This window comes from Tenrec ecaudatus, chromosome 9 (genome assembly GCF_050624435.1).
Source record: "Tenrec ecaudatus isolate mTenEca1 chromosome 9, mTenEca1.hap1, whole genome shotgun sequence".
In the NCBI taxonomy this organism is placed as follows: Eukaryota; Metazoa; Chordata; class Mammalia; order Afrosoricida; family Tenrecidae; genus Tenrec; species Tenrec ecaudatus.
Genome location: NC_134538.1, coordinates 85,962,849 through 85,978,676, shown reverse-complemented (window position 1 = coordinate 85,978,676; position 15,828 = coordinate 85,962,849). Strand labels below are relative to the sequence as shown.

At 44.5% G+C, this 15,828-nt stretch overlaps 1 protein-coding gene across 1 annotated transcript in view; it reads right to left on the bottom strand.

The window, feature by feature from the left end:
• LOC142456033 (rap guanine nucleotide exchange factor 5-like) overlaps positions 1 to 15,828 on the bottom strand; it is a 104,492-nt gene that overhangs the window by 63,096 nt on the left and 25,568 nt on the right. The window contains exon 2 of the mRNA XM_075557331.1: positions 12,894 to 12,942. Coding sequence (XP_075413446.1) covers positions 12,894 to 12,942 — 49 coding nt within the window. The remainder of the gene's footprint in view (positions 1 to 12,893; positions 12,943 to 15,828) is intronic.

The window sequence follows — 15,828 nt, the reverse complement described above, 5'->3', positions numbered from 1 at the left end:
TATTGGGGGCTTATACAACTCTTATCACAATCCATACATACATCAATTGAGTAAAGTACCCTTATACATTCGTTGCCCTCATTAGTCTCAAAATTCGCCTTCCGCCTGGGTTCCTGGAATCAGCTCATTTTTCTTTTTCTCTCTCCCCCTCCCTCCCTGCTCTCCCCTCCGTCATGAACCCTTAATAATTTATAAATTATTATTTTATCTTATCTTACACTGTCCAGCATCTCCCTTCACCCACTTTTCTGTTGCCCATCCCCCAGACAGGAGGTTATATGTAGATCCCAGAGAATGGCACCCCCTTTTTAGCCCCCCTTCCCTCCTGGTATCACCATTAATGCTTCCTCCCACCACTATCAAGGGTTTGTGAGGGAGGGGGGCCAGGGAGGGAGAGGCAAAAATGAGGAGCTGAAACCAAGGGTTCAAGTAGAAAGAAAATGTTTTGAGAATTATGAGGGCAATAAATGTACAAATGTGCTTGACACAATACATGTATGTATGGATTGTGATCCGAGTTGTGTGAGATCCCAATGAAATGATTCTAAACAAGAAAAAAATTGCATTTTCAACGGGTCCAAGTTTAAGTTAGCTGCCTGCTGACAGGAGGAAAACCACACTAAACCCTTTCTTTCCACTGCCTTGGGATTTGCATACAATTTACAGCCACGTGGTTGTGGTTCAGGTGCAATGACCTGGAGTCATGCTTAACTGGGCTTATACCAGTTCCCAAAAATATGTCTTTCTGACAAGCTTAGCAATGAAACATCAGTCAGAATGTTTACTTATTCCTGACTCCCCCCACCACATCAAGCTTGGTAATAATTGTCTTCATGTGCAAGGTTGCTACTGCCAATGTCAAGACAGCTTGATGCTTCTGTTGGCATTGCCACGGGAAATATCCTTTCAGGTACTGAGACAAACGGCCTAAGAAATAAGTGGGTAGCAGAAATGAAAATAAGATTTTTGACTCCCTCTACTCATGCTTGGTTTGTTAGACCAAGTGGCCTTTCACAAAGCGCCTTTTATTCCATGAGAGTGCATGCAGACCAAACAGACTAGGACTAGGAGGTTTGTCAAAACATGGTAGAGAAACAGAGGGCAGAGGCTTGTCAAAAACTCAGATCGCAATGCACACTAATTAAAATCTCAGGAATTAGCACTATTAAGAAGTCCTGCTATTTATTGGGCTGCTAACTGCAACCAGTTGGAAGCCAGCAGTCACTCCTTGGGAGAAAGATGAGGCTTTCTACTCCCATAGAGTTACAGACTCAATGACACTGAATTATAGAGATGGAAGTTGTACAATTGGAGAATGTTCTGTTGTGGATATTTTTTTTGCTACAATTAGGAAAAAGTTACATGAATCACAAGAACTACATGGAAGAAGAAAATATTCTGGAATTGAATATGGTGACTATTGTACAATTCTTAATATGATTGAATTATTGAAATGTATGACATGTGGATATAAAGTGACAATAAAACTGTTAAAAATTGATTAAAAAGTTAGAATTACTGTCTTGGAAACCCACAGGGGCAGTTCCACCCAAATCACGTGTTACATCCTAGAGAGCGCAATTGACTTAGGTTCGCACACAGTGAGTTCATGCCAGTTCTAGTTTCACTGAGCCCAGCTCCACTTTTGTGGCTGTTTACACAATTAGACTTCTAATGTGATGAACGATGGACAATAGTTGGGTCGTATGACCCAGACAAAGAATTCTCTCCATAGCTCTTGCTTGCCAGTACAAATGACAGCAGTCCCTGATTAAAAGAAAAAAAGTGTGTGTGTGTGTGTGTGTGTGTGTGTGTGTGTGTGTGTGTGTAGGGGTTGTGGGAGGAATGAACTTCTGGTTGCTTTTCATTGAGGAAAAAGTCAATGAAATGAAAATTACCAGCAATTATTATTCCCATATTCTTATTGAAAAGAGAAACCCTCAATCCTTTGCCCCCAAGTCACTTCTGACCCGCGGGCCTCTCCAGGACAGAGTAGCATCGTCTGGGAAGTCTCCTGCCACATCTGCCTTGCAGAGGGCGGGGTTTTGCCCCAGCCTTGCCTTTAGCAGCTAAGTGCTTAACTGTTACCAAAAGTACCTAATAGATGATTTTAGCCATTGATACAGTATTCCATTACTAGCAGTTAATCAATTATACAATCATCTTCTTTGAATATGTCTTAAATATTAGAAAATCAATGGATGTCCTTCCTCCCCACCCCCCATTCCCCCTTCTCCATTATGGGTATATAAAGCAGCAGCCACAGAATTACAGTCACTAAGAAGGAAACCATGCCCTCTCTCACCACTCCCACCCACACCCCCCAAATGGAAGCCTCTATTCAAATGCACAGCATTAGTCAGAGAAAGGGGTATGAGTGGATGGGGCCTGTTTGGGGCACCTGGTAATTAGCATCACTGCCTGGAGGGGGGCCTGATCTGAAGGGTGGGCGGTGGCAGGGATCTTCTGTTCCTCGGGAAAGGAGCTCCTGCTTACCAGAGGCTGGAAAACAAAGGAGCTGGCAGCCTGCAAGGAGAGGCTGCCCAGTCAACCCCCATTAGTTGCCTCAATCAGTTAATTGGCTAAACAAATGCAGAACTAAAATCATGAAAGGAAGTCGCCCGGATTGCTGCGCTGGCTTCTGATTTGGCGTCATGATCCCAGCAGGGTGGGAACAAGGAAAGGTAGTTACACAGGGAAAAAAACCAAAAAAAAAAAAAAAACATCCAGGCAGTGGGGGCTGGAGTGCGGTGGGACTTTGCATTTGATGAAAGGGAAGCCAGCGGGCCAGGAAGTTTCCATGGGGTAGGAGATGGGGTGATGGACCTGGGGGAAGGGCACCAGGGAGAGATCTGTTTATGCTTTGAAATTTAAGTCAATTTAAATATAAATTGCTCTCCTTTTTTTGGTCATGATGAGAAACAAGGGAAATGTGGGTTTCAGCTCTCTAGTGTGCAAATGGTCATTAACTTTCATCTGACCTTCGGTGTAGAACTGATATTAAATTTATGCTCAGGGTACACTCATTATACTCATCTGGCTTCCACACAGAAAATAGATTCCCGGGAGCTGGGATGCTAGGAGCCTTCGCTCAGCGCTCAAATAGGACACTGGAAGGCCTCTCTCCAGCCAGATAGCTGCTTCTCCCCCAAAAAACCTAGGAAATGGGGCCTGGAGGCATCCCAAAGTTTACAAAACAAAAGCAATCTCAAGAGGGCATCTGGCCTGAGTCAAATCAGCATCCTGGACCGGTCAGGACCAGAAAAGAGGATGGTGGTGCTTCTCACACCGGAATCATCTAGGCTCCGGATTCCTCCCCAGGATTGGATTTTCAACCAGAGATGCACCCCTGGCTGGCTTCTATCTTGAATGATAATCACTGCTGTCCCCCAGCTGAAACAACAGTCTCCAGAACCTTGCATTTTGGAGCTCACCCTCAGTTTTGGTTATAATTATTAAAGCCTTTGGGAACTGCATTTTTTGGGGCCATCTTAGTGGACATGACCATGCTTCAGCCGTGGGGTGGGATGGGAGGGGCGGGGACGGGGAGAAAATCTTAAATTGCAAACAACCCTTGGGATTAAAGGAGTCAGAACTTTTTATCCTCCCTATTCTCCGGTCTCTCACTCTTCAGGAGAAATCCAAGCAAAGGGCTGTTTCCCTTAATAGTATGGCATTGAGTGGTTATTTATCATTTCCACTTAATGGCTCTAATTACAAAAGACAGTGTCATGGGATTTTTTAAAAAGGCAATTTTCTTGGCATCCCTGTGGGGGAGAGAGGGAAATTGACAAAGCATCTGCTGCATACATTTTCAATTATTCCTGGGTTTTACCAGTGTTATCATTTTCCTGATTGTAGGGGATTTACATTTTGGAATGCCCTTGAACATGATGACACTGCCTTGAGGACTACTGCTAAGCCTCTTACTATGCCTTTATGCCATGGAGGAAGGAAGGGTAGGTGGATTTCAGGGAACACGTGCTAGTGGCGATGGGATGAGAACGTCCACCACCTGTCATCAAGGAGGGATAGAAGAGCCATCTCTGGCCACAACAGAACAAGGAGTCATTCTGGCACTGGGCAAGGAGGGAGAGCCTTACAGGCGTCAATGATTGACGTAATGCTGTGGGGAAAACATCCTAACCATCCGTCAGTGTTCTGTGGGACATTTTAGCGGACACACATGCTACTTCTTTCCTCTCGGCTGGCAGATGCTAACCAACACGTTCCGAGGGGGTAAGGCAATGGGTGTGGGCTGAGCTGCCCACCGAGGGAGTGCAAGGCAGCATCCAGGAGGCAACAAGACCACAGCACGTGGGCTCCAGCTCTCCGAGAACACAGGTGTGTCCTCCAAGGAGAGGCTGGGAATGTCTTTGGAAAATGTACACAGGTTGAAAAATATCGCTAAGATCCCAAGCATGCTATCTTCATTACCTGAAATAGAGCCAACAGACGTTTACCATGATGAGCTACTACTATTTTTCAGCTTGAACACTCATTATAAGTGCACTCAGGAGATTAGATGAACAAGCATTTAAGAGAATATCATTATAGACTAAGTTTAGCATATTTCCTCCCCCCTCAAAGGGGTGGTGGTGGAAATATCATCTAAAAGCAAGGTGGAGGAAGCTTAAGAGAGAATTTTTTTTTTCTAGCTTGTGAACTGGGCCAGTCCTTGTTGGAATTTAATCTTATTAGAAACAACTGCTCTGAAACCGTATGCATTTTCTTCTACATTTGTGCAACGCTGTGTGCTTACAAGGGGACAAAAGCTAAAGGTGGTACTACCTTAAGAACAGTTGTGTCAAAGTCAAGGTAGCTAAAAGGAAAAGCAAGAATTCAGAGGACTGAAAAAATGCTGCGAACACTTCCACAGGTGTGAAGGTCTGGTCTTTATCTTTAATTCCGAAACAGGAAAAGGAGGAAGTTTCATTCTCCACTGTGAAAAATCATCAACAATCTACTGAGTTCATTTCTCTTGACAACGGAGGGTGTATCTGGAAGGTTTCTGCCCTACAGTCACTCTAGCCTTTCGGCTGTAGCAGCCTCGACAGATGAGTGTGAGCTCTGGTTGTATGTCGGTTACCAGTTGGGCTATTTACCTCGAAGTCTGCAGCCACTCTGTGAGAGAAAGACAAGGCTTTCTACTCCCATAAAGAGTTAGTCTCTGAGATTTGAGATTTTCCCATAGCGCTGTCCTTGTAAGCTGTGCTCAACCTCCCAAAAGTTTCTGTGGCATTTTTCCTGAGCAGGAAACAAAATTTCACAGTCGCATGCTGTTTCTCTTAAATCGGCCACCACAAAAAAATGAGGTGAGAGCGAAACTGCTTGTACAAAAAAATTCCCTGTGACCAGAGAGAACCTTTCTAGGCGACACCACTGGGTGCACTAACTCAAAGCGAGTTGTTGGATCCTCGCCTGGCAGGAAAAATGCGTACCACAAAAGCTCTGCTCTACCCAGCGTCATTCTGGTGTTTTGCGGGGTACTCCCTTGTATATTCTCATTTCTGTTAAGTTTCTTCATGGAGCCACACCTAGCCTCAGCCCATGTATACCTAGTAAGGGCTGACTTGGCCCTTCTACATCTCTAATACCCCCTTTCCCAATTCTGCTCTGTTCCAGAGTCAGGCATGTCATGCATGCAAGAGGATCCCTAAATAAGAGTTCTGTTGGGATTACTTGTTGGTATTATTGTTACGTGCCATTGCCTCTGTTCTGACTCATAACAATCCTGTGTTCAACAGAACAAAACGCTGCCTGGTCCTGTACCATGTTCACAAGAGTTCTTACATTGAGTCAGTCCACTGCTGCAGCCACGGTGTCGGTTCATCTTGTTGAGGCATGTCCTGCTTTCTGTCCTTTTCCAAAGTATGTGAGGAGGAGTCTTCCCAGCCTCACCTCTAAAGAGGACTCTGGCTGTACTCCTTCAAAAACAGATCTGTTTGTGCTTTCAGCAGACCATGGTACCTTCAATATTCTTTGCCAACAACATAAATAAAATGCATCGCTGCCTCTTCAGTCATCCTTAGTCAATGTTCAATTTTCACATGCACACGAGGTGAGTGAAAACATCATGGCTTGGATCAGGCACCTCAGTCCTCAAAGGAACACGCTTGCTTTACAGAGATATTTTTTTGTGTTTTGTTGACTACGCAAAGGCAGTCAACGAAGATGTGGATCGTAACAAAATTGCAACAAGGCACTGTGGAGTGCCAAGGGAAGAACGGGATTCCACAACACTTCATTGTGCTCATGTGGAACCTGCCCATGAATGGAATCAACAGGTAGTTGTATGCACAGAACAAGGGGATATGGAATGGTTTAAAATCGGGAAAGGTGTGCAAAGGAATAGTATCCTCTCACCATGTACATTCAGTCTTTATCCTGAGTAATAATCCCAGAAGCTGGACTGCTTGAAACAGAATGAGGGCAGCACCGGGCCTGGAGGAACACTTATTAACAATAGGCAACAGGCAAGTGCTATCAATGACACAACCTTGCCGGCTGAAAGTGAGGAGGACTTGGAGCACTTGCTCATGAGGATCAAAGATGGCGGCCTCTTACATGGATTACTATTGAAGGCAGTGAAAACAAAAATCTTCACAACTGGACCAACAGGTCATGACCAATGGAGACAAGATTGACATTATCTGGGATTTCATCTTGCCTGGATCCATAATCAATGCGCATGGAAGCAGCAGTGGAGACATCAAATGATGTCTCGCACTGGGCTAAGCTGCTGCACACCACCCTGACAACTGTTGAAGAGCAAGCATGCCAGGGTTACTAGAAGGAGGTTTTCTCCTTCTGCTGAGTTTGGCTAACCTCCTGAAATGTCTTGTCAGTAAATCCTCTTTTTGGGGTTCAGTTTGCATGTCTGTCACTTACACCTGAAAGAACTCTGAATAAAAAACCCCCAAAGTGGTGATGAAGGTTAATTGAGGCAATTAATGAAAATATGAATGGCTATAATTAAATATTAAAGCCAGAAGGTTATCAGATTCTTCAACAATTCAGTACAAATTGGGGTGACGTCACCAAGGCCACAAAGACACTTCATGGCCAAAGCAGAGCCGGGAGCCCCACGTCTCCTTCCCACACCTGACTCTTCTAGATGCAGGTTTCTAAAACACTTACCTCGCCCCGGGCTAAGCAGGCACAGAGGGTACTTTACAACTGCCAAGATGATTTACCAATATGAGATTTCTGGGTTTCCAGCTAGAAGGCCACCATGGCACACATTTCATAGGCTCTAAGATCAAGAGAATCACAAGCACTGTGAATGTGGAGTCTTTGGGGAAGGAGAGAAACACCCCTCCCTAGACACTAATTAGCTACCGTGTGCAGGAGAATAAGCACTCCAACAAAGGGGTAGACGGGGGACAGTGGCACGGATTTCTGTACATCCTGTGAGTCTTTGCATGCTCGTCAAGCTCCCTAACATTAGCCCTTAGAGGACAAACTGTTTAAAGATACAACGGAATGGCCTCTTGGAAAATCGCGACAAAATGGCTTTATTTTTTTACTAAGCTAGGACCTTGGATCTCTTATATAACCTACTGATGGGCAGTTTTATTTCTGTTTGTATGGTGAGCTGAGACCAGAAACTTTTCCTTTATACTCGTTCTCATTTTAATAACTCTCCACAGTTAGACATAAATCTGGCAGGACCACCTGCGCCCTACTCAACAATTTTACTGCAAGACATAAGATATTAGAGCAATCAATTCCTTCTGTCAAGGTCCAGATGCACTAGCCATTATTTTAATACCTTTATTTAAACCAAATATGTAACAGCTTTCCGCCCCTCTTCCTTAAAAAAGAAAAAAAAACTTCAAAAAAAAAAAAACACCTTAAAACAACACAGAAAGCCCCATTCTGCAGTCAGAATTAGGTTTAATTCCGGTTCTGCCTGAAAGTTGTGCTTTCTTTCAGCTCCTGGCTTCATAGTAATAAGGTCTCCTTTCTTAGACAGTGATTGACTCATTCGTGCTTTTTATTTATGAGACATGTGCTGCAATTTTCAACAGCAGGAGCCTCCTTTGTCCTAGCTCACCACTGTGTCCCGAGTCTCCCACTCTGCCTCACACGCAGGTGTCCAGTGGAAGCAAGAACAAGCAAAAGCAACACCCAGGCATGAGGCTCTCCTGTACTTTCCTGTGGAGAGCAAAGTTAATATTCCCATATTTGGAGTCTTGGAAAGTTTGTTATGTACACCCTGTTAATTTCTGCCTCTAGAATCCTTCTTGATTTTGTCTTGTTTTGGGAGGTGGGAGACAGAAATGTCTTTGCTTTTCCCCCCAAAGTAATCTTTTTTGCTCATGTTGCTTTTCTAATCAGGAGACATTACATTTAATTAAAGCGGGAGAAAAAACTAGCATAGCAAGTCACTAGGGTTGATGGCACACATCCTTATCCTGCAGTGACCCCGTGAAGTGGTGTGGAGAACAGAAGAAAGGAGTGACTCGATTGGTCAAATAGAGACAAAACAGGAATTATGAGAAGGTAGTTTATTTTCTACGTGGAAAATCCAAAAGTTTTCATTAAAACAAGCTATGAAAATTCATGTGAGTTTAGTGGTTTTGCTTGAAACAAAATCAGGACACAGACAACCAGTTAAAAAAGATGAAAGATAACCTCTTCCCTGGGGAGAGACAACAGAAAAGTGGGTGAGGGGAGACATTGGACAGTGTAAGACATGACAAAATAATAATAATTTATAAATTATCAAGAGTTCAGGAGGGAGGGGGGACCCAGGAGGGAGGAGGAAAACTGAGGAGCTTATGCCAGGGGCTTAAGTGGAGAGCAAATGTTTTGAGAATGATGAGGGTAACGAATGTACAAATGTGCTTGACACAATGGATAAATGTATGGACTGTGATTAAGAGTTGTATGTGCCCCTAATAAAATGATTTTTTAAATTTTTTAAAATTAAAAAAAAAAGATGATAGAAAAACAATTCCCTAGTAAGAGAACCTAAAAGAACCTAGGAATAAATCAACCCCCAATGGGCAGGACCTTTTGAGGAAGGCTTGAAAACAGAGCTGAACACCTTAAAACATGGAAGGTGTCTATGTTCATGACGAAGACGTTCATTATCTCAAAAGTGCCAGATTCATCCAATCATCTAGAAATGCAATCTACCTTTCAAAAAACCATATAAAATTTTTATGAAACTTGAAATAATTAACTCGAAAACTATGAAGACAACAAGAACAAAGAGAAGAGATTTGTCTTAACCCCTTCCTGTAATAAGTCTTATTGAAAACCGTTGGTAATTAAAACGGGGCACAAACAAAGCGATGGCCGCTTGTCAGCAAGTCTGTCTCCACTCCTAGTGAGCCTTTACGGGAGAGAAGATCTACTCCTTGGGGTTTCTTTCCAACCTTTAAATCTCGGATCCAGCTCACAGAGAGCCTGTGAGGCAGAGATGAGCAGCTTCCTAGGAGTCCCCAGGCTGGAATGAGAGGCCTTCCCTTCCCACTCTATAAATTAGCTTCTCCCCTTCTCCACCAGCCTCCCTAGGGGCTCGCGGTGTTCTTCAACACTATTTGTTTCTGATAAAAATATTACTTAAATTATTACTTTCATAACTGTTAAATGATTACTTAAATTTATTTTAAAAACTAAATTACTTATACTTTACTTAAATTGATTACCTAAATTTTCCTGAAACTTTGGGAATCCTGATTAGAGTGAGGGAAAACTTGGCAATGGATATTAGAGTTGTATACACGATTGACCTATTTGATTTCCCTGAGTTGTATACAGAAAAAATATTGAGCTGACAAATATATAGTACACCTATTTTTGAAACCACCAAAAAAAAAAAAAGGCCCCACCTAACGCAGTACTCAAGGCACTGCCATCCCAGCTTTTTCACTCCTTCCTGGCCTCTCCTTCTACAAGCATCAGCACCCTAATGCTGCTCACCAAGCACACCCGTCCACACTGCCCTCGCTACTCAATGTCCTATGGGTCCCCCAGAGGGCCCCTTTTTTTTTAAAAAAAATTTCTATTAGGGGCTCATACAATTCTTATCACAATCCATACCTACATCAATTGTGTAAAGCATATTTGTACATTCATTGCCCTCAACATTCTCAAAACATTTGCTCTCCACTTAAGCCCCCGGCATCAGCTCATTTTCACCCTCCCTCCCCAGTCCTCCTTCCCTCAGGAACCCTTGATAATTTATAAATTATTATTTTGTCATATCTTGCCCTGTCTGATGTCTCCCTTCACCCACTTTTCTGTTGTCTATCCCCCAGGGAGGAGGTAATATGTAGATCCCTGTAATTGGTTCCCCCTTTTTAGCCCACCCTCCCTCCACCCTCCCGGTATAACCACTTTCACCTGAGGGGTTCATCTGTCCTGGATTCCCTGTGTTTCCAGTTCCTATCTGTACCAGTGTACATCCTCTGGTCTAGCCAGATTTGTAAGGCAGAATTGGGATCATGATAGTGGTGGGGAGGAAGCATTTAGAAACCAGAGAAAGGTTTGTGTTTCATCGTTGCTACACTGCACCCTGACTGGCTCGTCTCTTCCCCACAAACCTTCCATAAGGGGATGTCCAATTGCCTACAGATGGGCTTTGGGTCTCCACCCTGCACTCCCCCTCTTTCACAATGATATAATTTTTTGTTCTTTGATGCCTGATACCTGATCCCTTCAACACTTCATGATCGCCCAGACTGGTGTGCTTCGTCCATGTGGGCTTTGTTGCTTCTGAGCTAGATGGTCGCTTGTTTACCTTCAAGCCTTTGATACCCCATATGCTGTATCTGTTGATAACCGAGCAACATCAGGTTTATTCACCACATTTGCTTATGCACCCACTTTGTCTTTGGCAATCGTGTCGGGAAGGTGAGCATCATGGAACACCAGTTTAATAGAAAAAAGTATTCTTGCATTGAGGGAGTACTTGAGTAGAGGCCCAATGTCCATCTCCTACCTTAATACTAAACCTATACATATATGCACATAGATATATTTCTATATCCTCATATATAAATATATTTGCATATGTACATGTCTTTATTTAGACCTCTATAAATGCCCTTTGCCTCCTAGCTCTTTCCTCTGTTTCCTTTTACTCCCTGCCCCCTAGAGGGCTCCTTGTAACCCCTTCCTCACCACCTCTATCCCAGCCAGCAGGGGTGGGTCTAAATCCGGCAGATCATACACACCACGACAGGAAGGGAGCCATGGGGACATAATAACTAAACTCACTGCCACCGACTCGATTCTGAGGGAAAAGGAATTCCTACAGTTTCTAACTGGATAAAGAAAGATGAACAATGTATGGCTTGTGTTCTGGAGACATTTCCGTTCCATTTATTTCTTCAAATTGTGTCATCACTTTGCTCCGGACCTCGTTTTTCTGCCTGAAAAACTTCATTCCAGCTTCGCCTCCAAGAAGCACCGCTTCTGATGTTCATTCCAATCAGCTGCCGTCTCCTCCCTCTGAGCAGTAACGAACAGCCGAGCAGCTTCCCCGCGCCCGCCTCTCCACGTGAGCTTTTTTCTACCTCAGTGAGTCCCTGGTTCAGATTGAACTGCAGCGGAGCATGGCTCCGGCTCCTTCACGATGTATGAGAGCCTCCTTTTCCTTTCCTCAGTTCACTTCCACAGAGGATGTCTGGCAGGTATTTGGAACGAAGGATGAAAAGGGCTTGCTTGTAAATATTATTTGCCAATTGAAAAAATGCTTGTTCAGAAATGCTACTTTGAGACGAAGAATACAGCCTTAGAACAAACCACTCTCAGTGTATGGTTTGTTCTCTGCGGTCACGATGTCTGCGTGATGCAGGTTGCTTTCTTTTATTGTGTGTGCAGGCTCTTCCAGGTTACAGTTGTCTGAAAATGTGTATTTAATGTTTTTTAATTTCACTCCCCTTGAACTTTCAAATAGATTGGACCAAAGTGTGAGATTTCTTTTTAAAGAACCACAGAGCAGTCGGTGAGCGTAGGTCGGCTGGAATAAGGGCACCAAGGAAACAAATGGTAATGGTGTCCCCACACCCATAGGCTGGAAGGGTGCTCTTGGCAGAGGCTCTGCTCTTGAGGGTCCAGAGACTAAACAACAACAACCCAAACAAACAAACTCACGTCCTTTGAGTCAATTCTGACTCATAGCGACCCCACAGGGCAGAGTGAAACTGCCCCTGTGAGTTTCCGAGAGTATAAATCTTTACAGAAGTAGAAAGCCTCATCTTTCTTCTGCAGAGTGGATGGTAGTTTTGAACTGCTGGCCTTGTGGTTACCAGATCATTGGATAACCACTCTGCCACCAGGACTCCACCAGAGATTAAAAACAAAAGTATAGCTTATATGCTACGGATGGGGGTGAGCCTCCAAGGAAAGCACACCTCTGAAGACAGGTGACAGTTGTCCACGTGGAGGCATTGACCACACATTGCGTGTCCTCCGCCTGTTCCCCACTCTCCTCTCCATCATGGGCTGTGCCTTGCACGACCTCTTGTAAGCGTTTGAGACTCCAGGGACTACACCATCACTGGGCCATGAGACCCAGTGACCCAGGTCTGCCAACCAGAAAGCTAAGTCCCAGAGGTTTGGCCTGGGTGTAGGCAGCTGCATCAGATATTTATTTTATTTCTTTATCATTGTTGTGAACGTGTCTGCCACACAACTCTTGACAGTTTAGTTTTCTGCAGGTGTGAGATTTGTTGACAGTGGTTTTAACGGACGACTGTTCAACCCTTGATCAACATGTTTCCTTCACACACACACACACACACAGTGACACTTCTCTTCATTCTACACCAAACCATCCTAAGACACACTCAGCTGGCTGCCCACTCGAGGTGAGAATGTGTAACAGCCCCGTGGAGTGAAGGGCTCCCTCCTGCCCCATGAAGACGACTCACCAGACTTCCTGGCTTTCAAAGCAATGACAGCTGCTAGCTCTCTCTGCACCTAATAAAATATAAAGGGAGGGAAAAAGCAAGTTAGAAGAAGAAAAACATCAAAACTATCAAAAGCAGTATTTTGTTTCTAGGGACGCAGCTAAATTAAGAGTGGCTGCAGTTAAATCTAAGTTTGCTACTTTCAATTGTTTCTTGTTGGTTGGTTTGGAAAAGAATTGTGAGGATGAAACATGGAACAAACTACCCGGCATTTCAACAACCTTCATGTACGCCGCCCAGTGCCAGTAAGTATGGGGATCCTATTGTTCCACCATTACCCTTGCCCATTCCCAAACCGGCCGCTAAGTGGGAATTTAGCCCCCACATCTGGAAGAGCTATATTGACTTACGTTAGGGGGAAAATTGACAGTGGAAGGCCCGAATGTACACATAGCAAAGCCCATGCAATGATGGGGGAGATACCTCAAAAACATACCTGTGTCACGCTTGAAGAGAGTACAAGCAAGCCAACTAGTAAAACATACGTGGTATCTTAAACACTATTATTTATTCCTCAAAGATTCGTGTTGGCTCGGAAATGCCAGACCAACTGAGACGGGGGCCTTGGGTGACCGCAAGGACGGCTCCCTGGGAGTCGGCAGTTCTGCAGCAACCCTTTCCAAGCAGGTGAAGCGGAACAGACAAGATGACCTTCCCGGTCCTACAGCCTTTCCATCGCACCTCTTTGTCCTGCCTCTCAACCACCCTCCCTCTGCCTCGGAATGTTCCATCCTTCATTCAAAGCCTCCTTCAAAGGAGGAAGCCGCAGTCGCTTTCCAAGGAAATATTCAGGAGAAGAAAACAACAAAAAAAGGCAACCTGAACATAATCTCTGGGAAATCTAGGTTTAATAGCAATAAAATGTCCAAGTTTGTTCCTCTTCATGGCCTAGTCTTCTAAGCGTAGACACGTGTGTGTTCACGTGTGCTGGTGTCTAGAGGTGGGGTGGGAGGAGGACTGGAGGGCCAGGCAGCTTAATACATTACACACTTTCCAGTCCACGGATGGCCCGAGTGGTGATCGCGTCCCGCGGTGAGCCAAAAGGCGGGTGATACACAGCCACCCAGAGGTGCCCCAGAAGAAAGGGGCGTCCAGAAAATCAGACACTCCACACTCTGCGGAGCACAGCTCCACTCTGACCCACACGGGCCCACCCTGAGTGGGAGCCAACTCAGCCGCAACGGCACTTCAAAGGCAGAGCACGGCAGCTCGGTATTAACCGGAAGATTTGTCGTCAAATTAAACATTGACTTGCTTGAAGGTGAGGGCAGCCCTCCAGCCCTCCCTGGGCTCTGCCTTTCAGAATGGCTAGGGCCTTGTCATCACCTCTTAGAGAATCCAACAGTAATAAGAAGACAAGGTGCTCTGGAGGCCCAATGATTTAGCACCCAGCCGCTAACCAGAAGGTCAGCAGTTTGAATCTACCCAGTGGCGCTGTGGGAGAAACAGACCTGCGACTTGCATCAGTAAAGGTTAGGCAAGAAACCCCTAGGGAGCAGTTCTACTCTGTCGGATGGGGCCCATTTGAGTTGGGATCAACTTGATGGTACCTTATAACAACGAACAACGAAAAGACAAGTCTGGTCTCTCCTCAACTCTGGAAGTTTTATTCGGAACATGCTCGTGATTAGAATATTTTTAGTTGAATGCATTGCATCAAGAAGGCTGGACAAGAGAGAAGCAATGAGTGATCTTAGGAAACCCTTTGTAAATACTTGTGTACTAAATGAATAAAAATTAAAATGATAGGTATCATCTATTTTATGTTTTACATTTATTGTACTATTTTGAGAATTTTTTCCCCCTCCACAATATCACTAATTGTTGGGGGTGAGGGCATGTTAGTCTGGGTGGACTAGAGAAATAAATTCAGAGACATTCATATGTTTATAAGAAGGAGTTTTATATACAAGAGCAATATTGAGAAAACGTCCCAGCCCAGTCCAGATCAATTCCATACGTCATATATATATATATCCAATACCAATCTATAAATTCTTCTTCAGATTCATGAACCACATGCAATGGCGCTGAATGCAGGAAGATCACAGGGCAGTGTGTGGAGAGTCTTGTGGATCCAGTGGCAGTAGAAGCATCTCAGCGCTGGCAGAGCTCTCCACATGGCAACTGCAGCTCCAGGGCTCTGGCATGGCTCCATGTGTCTTGTCCGCAGGAAAACGAAGCAGAGAGTGTCTGTGTCCCACCTCAAGCGAGCGTTTTTCTCCGTAGCACTTCCAGACGAGGTCATCAAGCTGTGACCTGACTGACAAGTAGACTCCGCCCCTTCAACAGCTGACATGCGATTATGTAACTGCGACAGGGGTACAAGATAGTGATGGTAAATCGTCACTGGGACCTTCTGTCACTGGCTTCCCGAGTTTTTGGTCTCCCAAGGAGGACTCAACTAAGGCCGCAGAGATGAGAAGAAGCCAAAGCTGACAATGGTCTTTCAGGCAGATTACTTGTTTTTGTTGTTAGGTACCACCAATCAGTTGAAACTCATAGCGACCCCAAATACAATTAGAACAACCCGAATCAGTCTTCTGCTCCCAACTCTTTCAGCTTTCCACACGCATGATCTTTTTTATCGAGTCTGGCTTTGATGTTGCTCTGTCTTCATCTAATATGAAATAGGGCTCACAGTACAGATGACTCCGAAAAGGGAAAGTATTGTCTTTCCAACGCTGTAGAACACTACAGCTTTACAAAGGCTTTCTTGTTGTTGTTTTTTTGGGTGGTGGTCGTGGTGGGGGGGGTGGGGGGACAAGAACCTCTTAGAGGATTTTCAGGAAGCCAGGGCAAAAAAGTGGGGGGTAGTAAGAGCTACATAGTTTGGTTAAAAGGAATCTGAGTTTCATTATAATGAGAGGGGGAAAAGGAATTGTTAAATACATCT